Source organism: Daucus carota, chromosome 3 (assembly GCF_001625215.2).
Source record: "Daucus carota subsp. sativus chromosome 3, DH1 v3.0, whole genome shotgun sequence".
NCBI classification, from domain to species: Eukaryota; Viridiplantae; Streptophyta; class Magnoliopsida; order Apiales; family Apiaceae; genus Daucus; species Daucus carota.
The window spans coordinates 58626173-58637631 of record NC_030383.2 but is presented as its reverse complement, the minus strand read 5'-3'; the positions used below and the strand labels follow the sequence as shown (position 1 = coordinate 58637631).

The 11459-nt window shown below is 35.6% G+C and overlaps 1 protein-coding gene across 1 annotated transcript; it reads left to right on the top strand.

The window, feature by feature from the left end:
• Positions 1–4771: 4771 nt before the first annotated feature.
• LOC108212788 (F-box/kelch-repeat protein At3g23880) lies at positions 4772–6034 on the top strand. The gene has a single exon (XM_017384503.2). The coding sequence runs from the start codon at positions 4772–4774 to the stop codon at positions 6032–6034; it is 1263 nt and encodes a 420-aa protein (XP_017239992.2).
• Positions 6035–11459: the final 5425 nt, after the last annotated feature.

Below are 11459 nucleotides of genomic sequence, written 5' to 3'. Positions count from 1 at the left end.
ATGTTAATAAATTATGTGCAATCTTCCTACAGATTTCCTTACAGGCCTGTAGAGGTTCGACAAATTAGTCATCCACAGGAGGTTGGCTAAATTTATAGACAACAGCTGAGCATGGTTGGAGTTGAGTTTTTCGAGTTGTTGGCTAAATTTTTTTATTTTAAATATGCCAACTCACCTTTTAGCCAAGGGTTTTCAATAGTTGGAGATGCTCTAACAAGATTGAGATTTTCGACAATCTGTATAAATTAAAAATCATGAGTAGAAGCAAGTAGATCTATATGTATGTAAAAACACAGAATGATAATAGAAAATCATAATAGATAAAAAAAAGGAACCTTTTTCACAGAGGATGAATTGGAGAGACTTTTTGCAGAGGATGAACCCTAGGTTGGAGCGACCGGTTAATTGAGGGAAGATAAAAGTCATGTCAAATCTTTTCAAAAATGGCCTGACAATTTTTTGAAAAAATATATGCAATTTTCCATAGAAAGTCATTAAAAGTCTATCAATTATATATTTCCACCAAAGTCATTGATATATTGAATAACAACTGACTTTTAATAACTCTTTAAAGTTGTAATTCAATACCTCAAACTTTGAAAGACTTTTTAGAAATCCTGATACAATACCTCTTTACTTTTAAAGAGCATTTAAAAATCTTGATTGAATACACCTAGATTTTAAAAGTCAATAAAAGTCATTGAAAATCATGATACAATATCAGCCCCTTAGATTTTTCGCTGAAGAAACATGGGAAGCACATAGTCGTCGAAGAATGCTAAGCTCAAGTCATCATTCGATGATCTTCCTCAGGAAACGGTATTCGAAATCCAATAAAACTTCCTGTGAAATCTATTATCCGCTCAACCCTAGTCAACAAAACATGGCACTCCTTGATCACAAACCCTGATTTTATTTCTGCTCACATTCAACGATCAGTGTCATGTTGTGATGAAGAAAGTGCTGTGTTACTAGTCCCTTGTATTGACTCCTATCACAAGTATTGCTCCTTAGTCTCAACTGATACATCTTCACTTATCCAAAAATTTGAGATTCCTTTCAATACTCTGCATTCCGGAGCAGTTTATGCATCACTGCATGGACTTGTTTTATTCTCTACACGTTCTGAATCGTACCTGTGGAATCCTTCTCTCAGAACACATAGAGCCCTTGTTACTTCAAGCCCTTTTGATAAAAGGGCTTATAGACGGAGCACACAAATTATTCTAGCCGGATTAGGTTTTCACAAACCTACTAATGATTATAGAGTTGTTATGGTTTTTGATGGCGTGAACGGAAAGGGGAAGGTCTTTGAAGAGGTAGCTCCTAAGGCTGAGATTTATAGTTTGAGGGAGAATGCATGGAAGGAGATTAAAAACTCTAATGTTCCTAGGCTTATTCGGGAAAAGGGGACATATGTTGATGGTAGGTTTTACTGGTTAGGTACATTCCTTCCTGAAACTTATAATGATTTGTACCTATCTACTCTTCGCTATTCTGATGACGACCCAGAACAATTGAGGATATTGTCATTTAATTTTGATACTGAAGAGTTTGGAGAATTACTAAAATTGCCAGATGAAGTGTCTAGCTGTGTAGGACAAGCCGCTAAATTTAAGCTGATGGAATTCGAGGGCTCACTCTGTGTTTGTGTTTATGATCTTCAATACGACAGTCCCAGCCAGCTTTTCTGTATATGGTCGATGAGGTCTGAAAATGGTGTTATCTCTTGGAGTCTACGATTTAGATTTCTGCTGAAGGAAGGTGAGTCACGGCCCCTGAATATTACAAAGAGTGGATCACTTATAATACAGTCATATGGGGACTACCACAGGGGTGCAAGGATTTTCTCATGTAATCTCAAAAGCATACATGATAGAGATATTGGAATTTCTAAGTTTGAATATACAGAGTATTGGGTGATATCTACTGTGGACACTCATTTCATGGAGAGTTTGGTCATGTACGAGGGAGATCAGAAGTCAGTGTTGAAGTCTGCAGAGTGAGCAATCATGGTCATAAGTAGGGGTGAGCATTCGGTAAAAACCGAACCGAACCGAATTACAATTCGGTTAACCGAAACCGAAATACCTGAAAAATCCCTACCGAAAACCGAACCGAATTTAATTCGGTTTTGTAACCGAACCGAAATTTATATTTCGGTTATTACCGAAAACCGAAATTTAAAACCGAAATTTTAAAAAATTTAGAATAACAGAACACACAAACAAATCTAGATCCAAAGTTTACAAGTTATGAATGATTACTCAAACAAAAAGTTTAAACCAACACACTTCATAAGTCTAAATTTAGTATATCACAAATTAGTTTATCACAGTTACACACCACAAATCCTTGTCTTCTGCTAAGCATTAAGGGCAGACTCGCTCACTGTCGAAGTGCTACATTGCATCTGCTGAGTTCTGACTGCTGAGTTCTGATACTTCGATTGTTGTTTAGGGCTGCGCAGGCGAGTAACGAGTTTGAAGTAGGGAAGTGTTGGCCGTCGGTGTTCAGTTCAGTGTTTGTGAGTAAAAGTAAAGTAAATAGGTAATGTATATACCAATTAATAATACAGATATGTATTTATGTTTATAATATAAAATATTAATATATATATATATATTAAAATCCGGTTAACCGAACGGTTAACGGTTAACCGCGGTTAAATAACCGAAATACCGAAAACCGAACTTTTGACATTTTCCCTACCGAAAACCGAACCGAAATATTTAATTCGGTTAACCGAACCGAATTTTTTTCGGTTATTCGGTTCGGTTTTCGGTTAACCGTACCGAATGCTCACCCCTAGTCATAAGTAGATTCTAATCATTGGTACATATAGATTATTAATATGTACTGTTTTCAGATGAAGTTTGGTTGCTGGTATTATTTAACTTTATTAAGGTCTAAGTTGTGATTATATAAGGTCTCCTCTTTTTCTGTTTGTCAAGGCGCTTGTACTGAATCATGGTTCTTAAATGTACTGTGTCGAAACTTTAAAGAAATTTAACTTGGCAATTGATTAAGAAACATTCCCTCGTCTTGATCATAATCCTTTTTTGCAGGTAAATTACCTGCTATTGCGTAACATTCTTGATCCTTTATCATGTGATCTACATGACTGGATCCATGTTTCATTGCTATTATAATCTATTGGCAGAACTGAAATGTGGTTATCAAGTAGTTTGTAAAAATGTAACACAGGCCAGCAGATCATCCCTATCAGCACACAATTTTCTCTAGTACACTTAATGGAACTCCTCCGCAATATGTCAAACAAAGTGTCATTTGGCAAGATTTCAAGCCACGTCCAGAGCTCTGTAGTCTGCCACACTGTTTTAGCAAAATCAGACTAAAAAAGGACATGGGTATCACTCTCCACACCACTATGACACCAGGGGCAGTTGATATTAATATCCACATGTTTTGTTGCCAGAGCATATGCTATTAGTAAATAACCCTACCCTCCACAAGAAATTTCGAACTTTTCCAGACATTCTCAACGATCATAAACAATTCCAAAAAACTTCATGATCACGAGCATATAACCACCTATAGCAACTTCGGATTGTAAATAAACCTTTCTCATCTCAAATCCTAAACCACGAGTCTTCTTTATGCTCTCTTGGAATTGGAATCCGCTTAATGAGAGATCTCTATCTCTCTCATTGCAAATATCATATATCACTTCATAGTCCCAGGCTTTGTTTTCCATGTCGATATAACTTTTGACTGTGATGTCTTCAAGTTATGGTTGGAGTGTTTCCTCATCTCTGTTCATCCCTAGTTCAATAGCAGAAAATAAAATTAAAAACTACTAGATTATCTTATATGATGTAATATCTGAATATACACTTCAGGACAGATATTTGTATTGGAATAAGGTTGCCATCCATATATAACTAACGGGTTTGTCTAGTGTGTGCCCATGGGCACATGCTAAGCGCGGAATTTGATATGTTTGGGAGGTTTTGATTGGTGTGATTGTTGTATTTGCAGGGTGGTCCACCATTATTAAGATATGAGAGTCAATCAAAATCTTTCAAACTTATAAAATTCCGCGCTTAGCATGTGCCATGAGCACACACTAGAAAAACTGATAACTAATTACTAGTAGTACATAATTTTGTATCCAAGTCCCTCCATTAGGCTTAATACAAAAATGATAATGAAGTTGTTCAACAGACAAAAAAGCGATTTCTAACCTAAGTGGTATGTCTTTGTTGCAGGTAAGATAGATGATGTGTGTTCTGCAATGGGAACAATCTGCAAGATATAATGGCTTAGTAGAATGCCATGCTAAGTGAAAAGTGAAAACTAAGATACACTAGAAGTAGGAGCAGGAATAGTGAATCATGGACACCACATAACATATACTCTCTGAAGCAAGATGTGTAAAGCCATAAACTACAGTTTAAAATTTAATTTTTAAAATTATTTAATTTTTAATGAAAAAAATCTTATTGAAAATCTGATTCGGATCCAGATAATATCCATATGCGGATAGTATCCGTCGAATTAGGATTCGCATATTATCTTTTGAAAAATTCAAATTCACATATGGATATGGATACGTACGAATATGAATTTTCGAATTCCAAATCGAATAGAAGCAGATTGTATCCAAATTATCCGTTTGACACCAGGTGCTACAGGATTAGGAGACATATATATAGCCAATAAAAATTTTAAAAGTCCAAACAACCAGAGGAAGTCTCATATGTTTTTTCTTCATTCGGGAGAACCCTGGATTTTTCTCCCAAGAAACATGGGAAGCACAGAGTCGTCGAAGAATGCTAAGCGCAAGTCATCGTTCGATGATCTTCCTTTGGAAACGGTCTTCGACATCCTCTTAAAATTGCCGGTGAAATCTATTATCCGCTCAACCCTGGTCAACAAAACATGGCACTCCATAATCACAAACCCAAATTTTATTTCTGCTCACATTCAACGATCACGGTCATGTTGTGATGAAAGTGCTATGTTACTAGTCCCTTTTACGGGCTCCCTTGAGAACTATTGCTCCTTAGTCTCAACTGATACATCTTCACTTATCCAAAAATATGAGATTCCTTTTACGCGTAGAAGTTTAGAACCGTTTTATGCATCACTACACGGACTTGTTTTATTCTCTTCACGTTCTGAATTGTATCTGTGGAATCCTTCTCTTAGAACACATAGAGCCCTTGTTACTTCAAACCCTTTTGATAAAAGGTCTTATAGACGGAGCACACGAATTCTTCTTGCCGGATTAGGTTTTCATAAACCTACTAATGATTATAGAGTTGTTATGGCTTTTTCTGGTGTGGACGAAAAAGGGAAGGTCTATGAAGAGGTAGCTCCTAGGGCTGGGATTTATAGTTTGAGGGAGCATGCATGGAAGGAGTTAAAAAACTCTAAAGTTCCTAGACTTATCCGGGAAGATGAGACATATGTCGATGGGAGGTTTTACTGGTTAGGTACAATGCTGCTTCCCGAAACTTATGATGGTTGGTACCTTAATAGTCTTCCTTATCGTCCTGACCCTGAACAATTAAGGATATTGTCATTTAATTTTGATACGGAAGAGTTTGGAGAATTATTAAAATTGCCAGATGAAGTGTCTAGTTGTGTAGGACAAGCCACTGAATTTAGGCTGATGGAGTTCGAGGGTTCACTCTGTGTTTGTGTTTCTGATATTAAATACGACAGTGGCGGACAGCTTTTCTATATATGGTCGATGAGGTCTGAAAATGGTGTTATCTCTTGGAGTCTACGATTTAGATTTCTGCTCAAGGTGCGTGCAGCGCGGCCCCTGAATATTACAAAGAGTGGATCACTTATAATAGAATCATTTGGGGATTACTCCAATTGGAGTACAAGGATTTTGATCTCACGTAATCTCAAAAGCATGCATGATAGAGATATTGGAATTTTTAAGTTTGAAGAATATGCAGAGAATTCGTCGATATCTACCGTGGACACTCATTTCATGGAGAGTTTGGTCATGTACGAGGGAGATCAGAAGTCACTGTTGAAGTCTGCAGAGTAAGCAATCATGGTCGTAAGTTGATATCTAGAATCGATGTCTAGTGATTCTAATCATAGGTACATATAGATTATTAATATGTACTCTTTTGCGATAGAAGTTTGGTTGATGTATTATTACGGGGCCGTTTGAGTGAGTTTAAATTAAGTGCTTCTTGTTTAAAGTAAAAAAAGTGAAGTAGAAGTTAGAAATAATTTAAGTTTTATAAGTGATTAAAATTCTTGGTAAATAAGTAGAAGTCGTGTAACAAAAACTAGCATTCTCATATTTTAAGTGCTTTTGACTTTTTACACAAACGAGTTAAGAAAAACAGAAACTAGCTTCTCCGAAAAAGAAGCACTTAAATTATGCAGCCAAACAGGCACTATATATGTTTATTAAGGTCTATGTTTAGAGAATATAAGATCTCTCCCTGTAGTGTTGGTCTAGTGATCCTTAAATGTACTAATGAAATTTAACTTGGCAATAGATTAAGAAACATTCCCTTGTCTTGATCATAATCCTTTTTGCAGGTAAATTCCCTGCTATTGCTTTAACATTCTTGATCCTTTATCATGTGATCTACATGACTGGATCCTAGCAACTAAAAGATTTCCTAGCACTTTCATTCATGGTGTCTGCTCAGTATGATTTTCCTACAACAAGATATGTACAGAAAGTATGCAACGCTATTGACGGAACAGCAGAAGGTACTGATATTCTTGGCAGAATTGCGGCTGGCTTCAATGCGTTTCTTCTCTGGGTGGGATTTTCGGAAGATCATGCAACTCTGTTTTTGACATCCAATCCATCAATAACAAAAGTGGATGGGCATGGCAGGTACTTTGTGCAGCATTTGTTCTTCTGGTTCAACCTTTTCAGTATTTATGTTATGTAGATCAGAGTCGCAGCAGAGTTCAAATGAAATTCTCGTGAATTCCTTTACAATCTATAATTGTTATATATTATTCTGCCATATCAAATGTAACTTTTTACGCCTCCGTCACTGTAACTTAATTCTGGTATCCATGGTTTGGTACCAATTTTTGACTTGCCATCTGCCCCAAAATTATTAACAATGACATAGTTCGTTCAAAATTTGTGGAAGCTAGACACTTAAAAGTAAATACCAAATTAAAGTCAATGATTTATGTGTTTTGTTTTCATCCATTTTATAGACAGGTGGAGAGGTGAAGATTAACTGATTGAGACACGTAGCAGTTTAATCCCCTACTCTCGAGCTATATCTGATAAGCTCTTAGTACTGTGGCTACTCTGTTGGTATTAGGGGGATGTATTGGAACAATAATAGTTTCTCCTACAGCTGAGGAAACATGTACAGCTTTTTGCATACATTTTGTTCGGTGAAAAATTAGATAGCTTGATTAGTTAAAGGTAGGTGTATATAGAAACTTCATTTCAGTTTTGTAAAATTTTCTCCCACGGGCAGAGGCTGAAGAACTTGCAATAAAAGTAGACTCTTTAACAGCTGAAAATATGACACTTAAAGCTGAAATTAACTGATTGCCGGTGGCTGCCGGTGGCATTGCAACCTACATCCAGCTGGCTTTTAAACAAAGCTCGTAGTTTTGGCGGCCAAAATTACTTCTAAAGCATCTCCAACGGCGTTGGCTATAATCGTTGGCTAAATGGTACTTGTAAGGCATTATGTAAAATTTGTTGAACCTGTATGACATTTTGCTTCAGTGCTATTGGCTATATTGGTTGACTATAATTTAAAAATAATATGTTATTAATATTTTAGATTGTTAAAATAAAATATACCAGTTTAATATGGTAATAAATAATGTGCAATCTTCCTACAGATTTCTTACAGACCCGTAGAGGTTCGACAAATTTAGTCATCTGAGAGCATCTCCAACCATACAAAGCCCTTGGCTAAAAAATGAGCTGGCATTCCAAAATTAAAAAATATAGCCAACGTCCTGAAAAAATAGCACTCCAACCACACTAATCTGTTGTCTATAATTTTAGCCAACCTCCTATGGATGGCTATATTTGTCGAACCTCTACAGGTCTGTAAGAAATCTGTAGGAAGATTACACATCATTTATTACCGTATTAAACTGATATATTCTATTTTAACAATCTAAAATATTAATAACATACTATTTTTAAATTATAGCCAACCAGTATAGCCAATACCATTGAAGCAATATGTGTTACAGGTTCAGCAAATTTTACATAATGTCTTACAGGTCCAATTTAGCCAACGATTATAGCCAACACCGTTGGAGATGCTCTGAGGTTGGCTAAAATTATAACAACAGCCAGATATGGTTGGAGTATGAGTTTTTCGAGCTGTTGGTCATATTTTAGCTAAAGGTTTTCAGTGGTCGGAGATGCTCTAACAGTAGTATTTGTACATGGAAATAGGGGTAATTTAGTAAAGATCATCCTATCAGCACACAATTTTCTCTGGTACACTTAATGGAATTCCTCCGCAATATGTCAAACAAAGTGTCATTTGGCAAGATTTCAAGCCGCGTCCAGAGCTCTGTAGTCTGCCACACTGTTTTAGCAAAATCACAAACTAAAAAAAGGGCATGGGTATCACTCTCCACACCATGACACCCAGTGGCGGAACCAGAGGGGGGCTAGGGGATGCTAGAGCCCCCCTAACTTCGAAAAAAACAATGTATATTTTGTTGCCAGAGCATATGCTATTGGTAAATAACCCTTACAGTGTCCCCAAGAAATTTCGAACTTTGCTAGACATTCTCAACGATCATAAACACTTCCAAGAAACTTCATGATCACGAGCATACTCTCCTTGTAACCACGAGTCTTCTTTCTGCTCTCTTGGAATTGGAATCCACTTAATGAGATCTTTATAGTCCCAGGCTTTGTTTTCCAATTCAATAAAACTTTTGACTGTGATGTCTTGAAGTTGCATTAATTGGCATAGGAGTGGTTAAGAATCCATTCTCAAGATCTGGAAGCCACAGCACAGTCCAAACGTTATGGTTGGAGTGTTTAATCATCTCTGCTAAGAACAATGGCTTAGTAGAATGCCATGCTAAGTGAAAACCAAGATACAGTAGAAGTAGGAGCATGGATAGTGAATCACGGACACCACATAACATATACTCTCTGAAGCAAGATGTGTAAAGCCATAAACTATAGTTTAATATTTAATTTTTAAAATTATTTAATTTTTAATGAAAAAAAATCTTATTCAAAATCGGATTCGGATTCGGATAGTATCCATATGCGGATAGTATCCGTCGAATCCGGATTCGCATATTATCTTGGGCTTTTCTCATAAATAACTAAGTCTAAAAGAATTTTTGCAAAAATATTATCATTTTTTTAAAAAAAATTACAAAAATACTATCATTTTTTTAAAAGAAATTGCAAAAATACCATCTTTCAAAAAAAAATTGCAAAAATACGGTGGTTGCACATGCAACCATGTCTGCAACTGCTAGCAACCATATATGCAACCGGAAATGCAACTTTGACGAAATCTGTTGAAAATTATATTTAGTTGCAAAATAAGTTGCAAGCAGTTTCAAATGACGAAAAATGAGTGCACCTGCGGGGCCAATACTAATATCACAAAAGCAACCATGAAATCAACTAAAATCAAATCAAAAATCGCCATAAACTCCGATCTACCTACCTTCAACCATCATAAACCCGATCTACCTACCTTCAACCTCGGATTCGACACCCAAACCAACAAAGCGAAATCGAAGAGATTTAAAAAGACAGAGAGACTTCGATGAGTTTTTGGTAGAGAAAGTGATGCGGAAAGTGAAGCCATCGGAGCGCTGTATCTTGGAGTTTCGTGACTCTGAGAGGATGGATATTATGTATATGAAGACAATGGTGGCGATTTGTGCGATCGCCATTGTTGAGAGCGAAGAGAGGGAACAGGGAGAGGGAGCGGGGAGAGAGTGAAGAGAGGGAACGGGGAGAGATAGGAGAGGGAAAGAGTGAAAAGAGAGAATGAGGATGGAGGTGTGAAGAGGGGCGAGAGCAGGAACGTATTTTTGCAAATTATAAGTAAAGTTTTGAGAAATGAAAGTAAATGTGCACGTGTTTGAGGTAGGTAGTATTATTGCAATTAATATGTTAAAAAGAGGTATATTTCATAAATACCCTATTATCTTTTGAAAAATTTCGAATTCACGTATGGATATGGATATGTACGAATATGAATTTTCGGATTCTGATTCGAATAGAAGCAGATTGTATCCGAATTATCTGTTTGACACCATGGTGTTATATGATTAGGTGACATATATATAACCAATAAAAATTTTAAAAGTTTAAATTTGTTTCAATTAAAATTATAAAAAATAATATATTAATATTTATTCAAAAATCATCAATATACTTATATAAAGGAGAATCGAGGGGCGTGTAGGTGGCGCCTCTCAGATATCTCCGTTCGATTTTTCTAATTATCTGGAATTTTTGGATGAAAGATATCAAAAATAAAAACTACTTTTTTTTGTTTCAGATTAATTGATATGGTATATATCTTGGCATAAACTTATCTGATTCCGTTTCAGATTATTTATGGAATATAATAGCTTGCAAGTATTAATCTGATTCTGTTTCGGATTATATATAGAATATAGTAACTTGCAAGTTTTTTAATCTGATTCTGTTTCAGATTATTTAATTATGGAAAAGAGTAGCACACAAGTCACTCTGCAACTGTAAATACCCTTATAGGTTGTATGGTTTTGCATCATCTAAACACGACCTACATTCCCTCTATATGTTTGTTGGTTATTTTTTTTTTATAATATTTGTTTTGTTTATCGGACGTATTTGTTGTTGTTTGCAAGCTTGCTGTCTGCTTTATTGGGCGATCGATGTATATGACTAGATGTCATCAATGAGTTCTGTTAAAGAGCCGTATGCTTTTTATATGCAGGGAGTGGTGTATATGTCTACGAAGGCAATCAGTTCTATCAAAGAGCCGTATGCTTTTTTATATGCAGAGAATGGTGTATATGTCTAAGAAGTAGTGTTTAGAATAGTTAATAACAATGTTAGTCAAGAACATGATTACTTTTCCAGAAAAAAAACACAATTAAAATTAAGATTCGTCGTGTTTTAAATCATTAATTACATGTAGAAATTTATTTTCATTTTTTCACTCATGAATTATAGTCCAATTTTGCAATTTTAAATATTTATATTGGTATTGCATCAAGATGTTTATAATACAAAATTCATTTTATTCTACAAATATTAATTTTGAATTATTAATATAATTTTATAAGTCACTACAAATTGATTTTATTCTACAAATATTAATTTTGAATCATTAATATAATTTTTATATACCGCCGCAGCGCGCGGCTTCTCAACTAGTTATATAAACTCAAAAAGTCCAAACAACCAGAGGAACTCATCGTATGTTTTTTTTCTTCCGGGAGAACCCTAGTTTTTTCTCTGAAGAAAC

What these genes read in the sequence shown, in the direction of transcription:
- LOC108212788 (XM_017384503.2), top strand. Translation starts at nt 4,772, where the DNA reads ATGGGAAGCACAGAGTCGTCGAAGAATGCTAAGCGCAAGTCATCGTTC.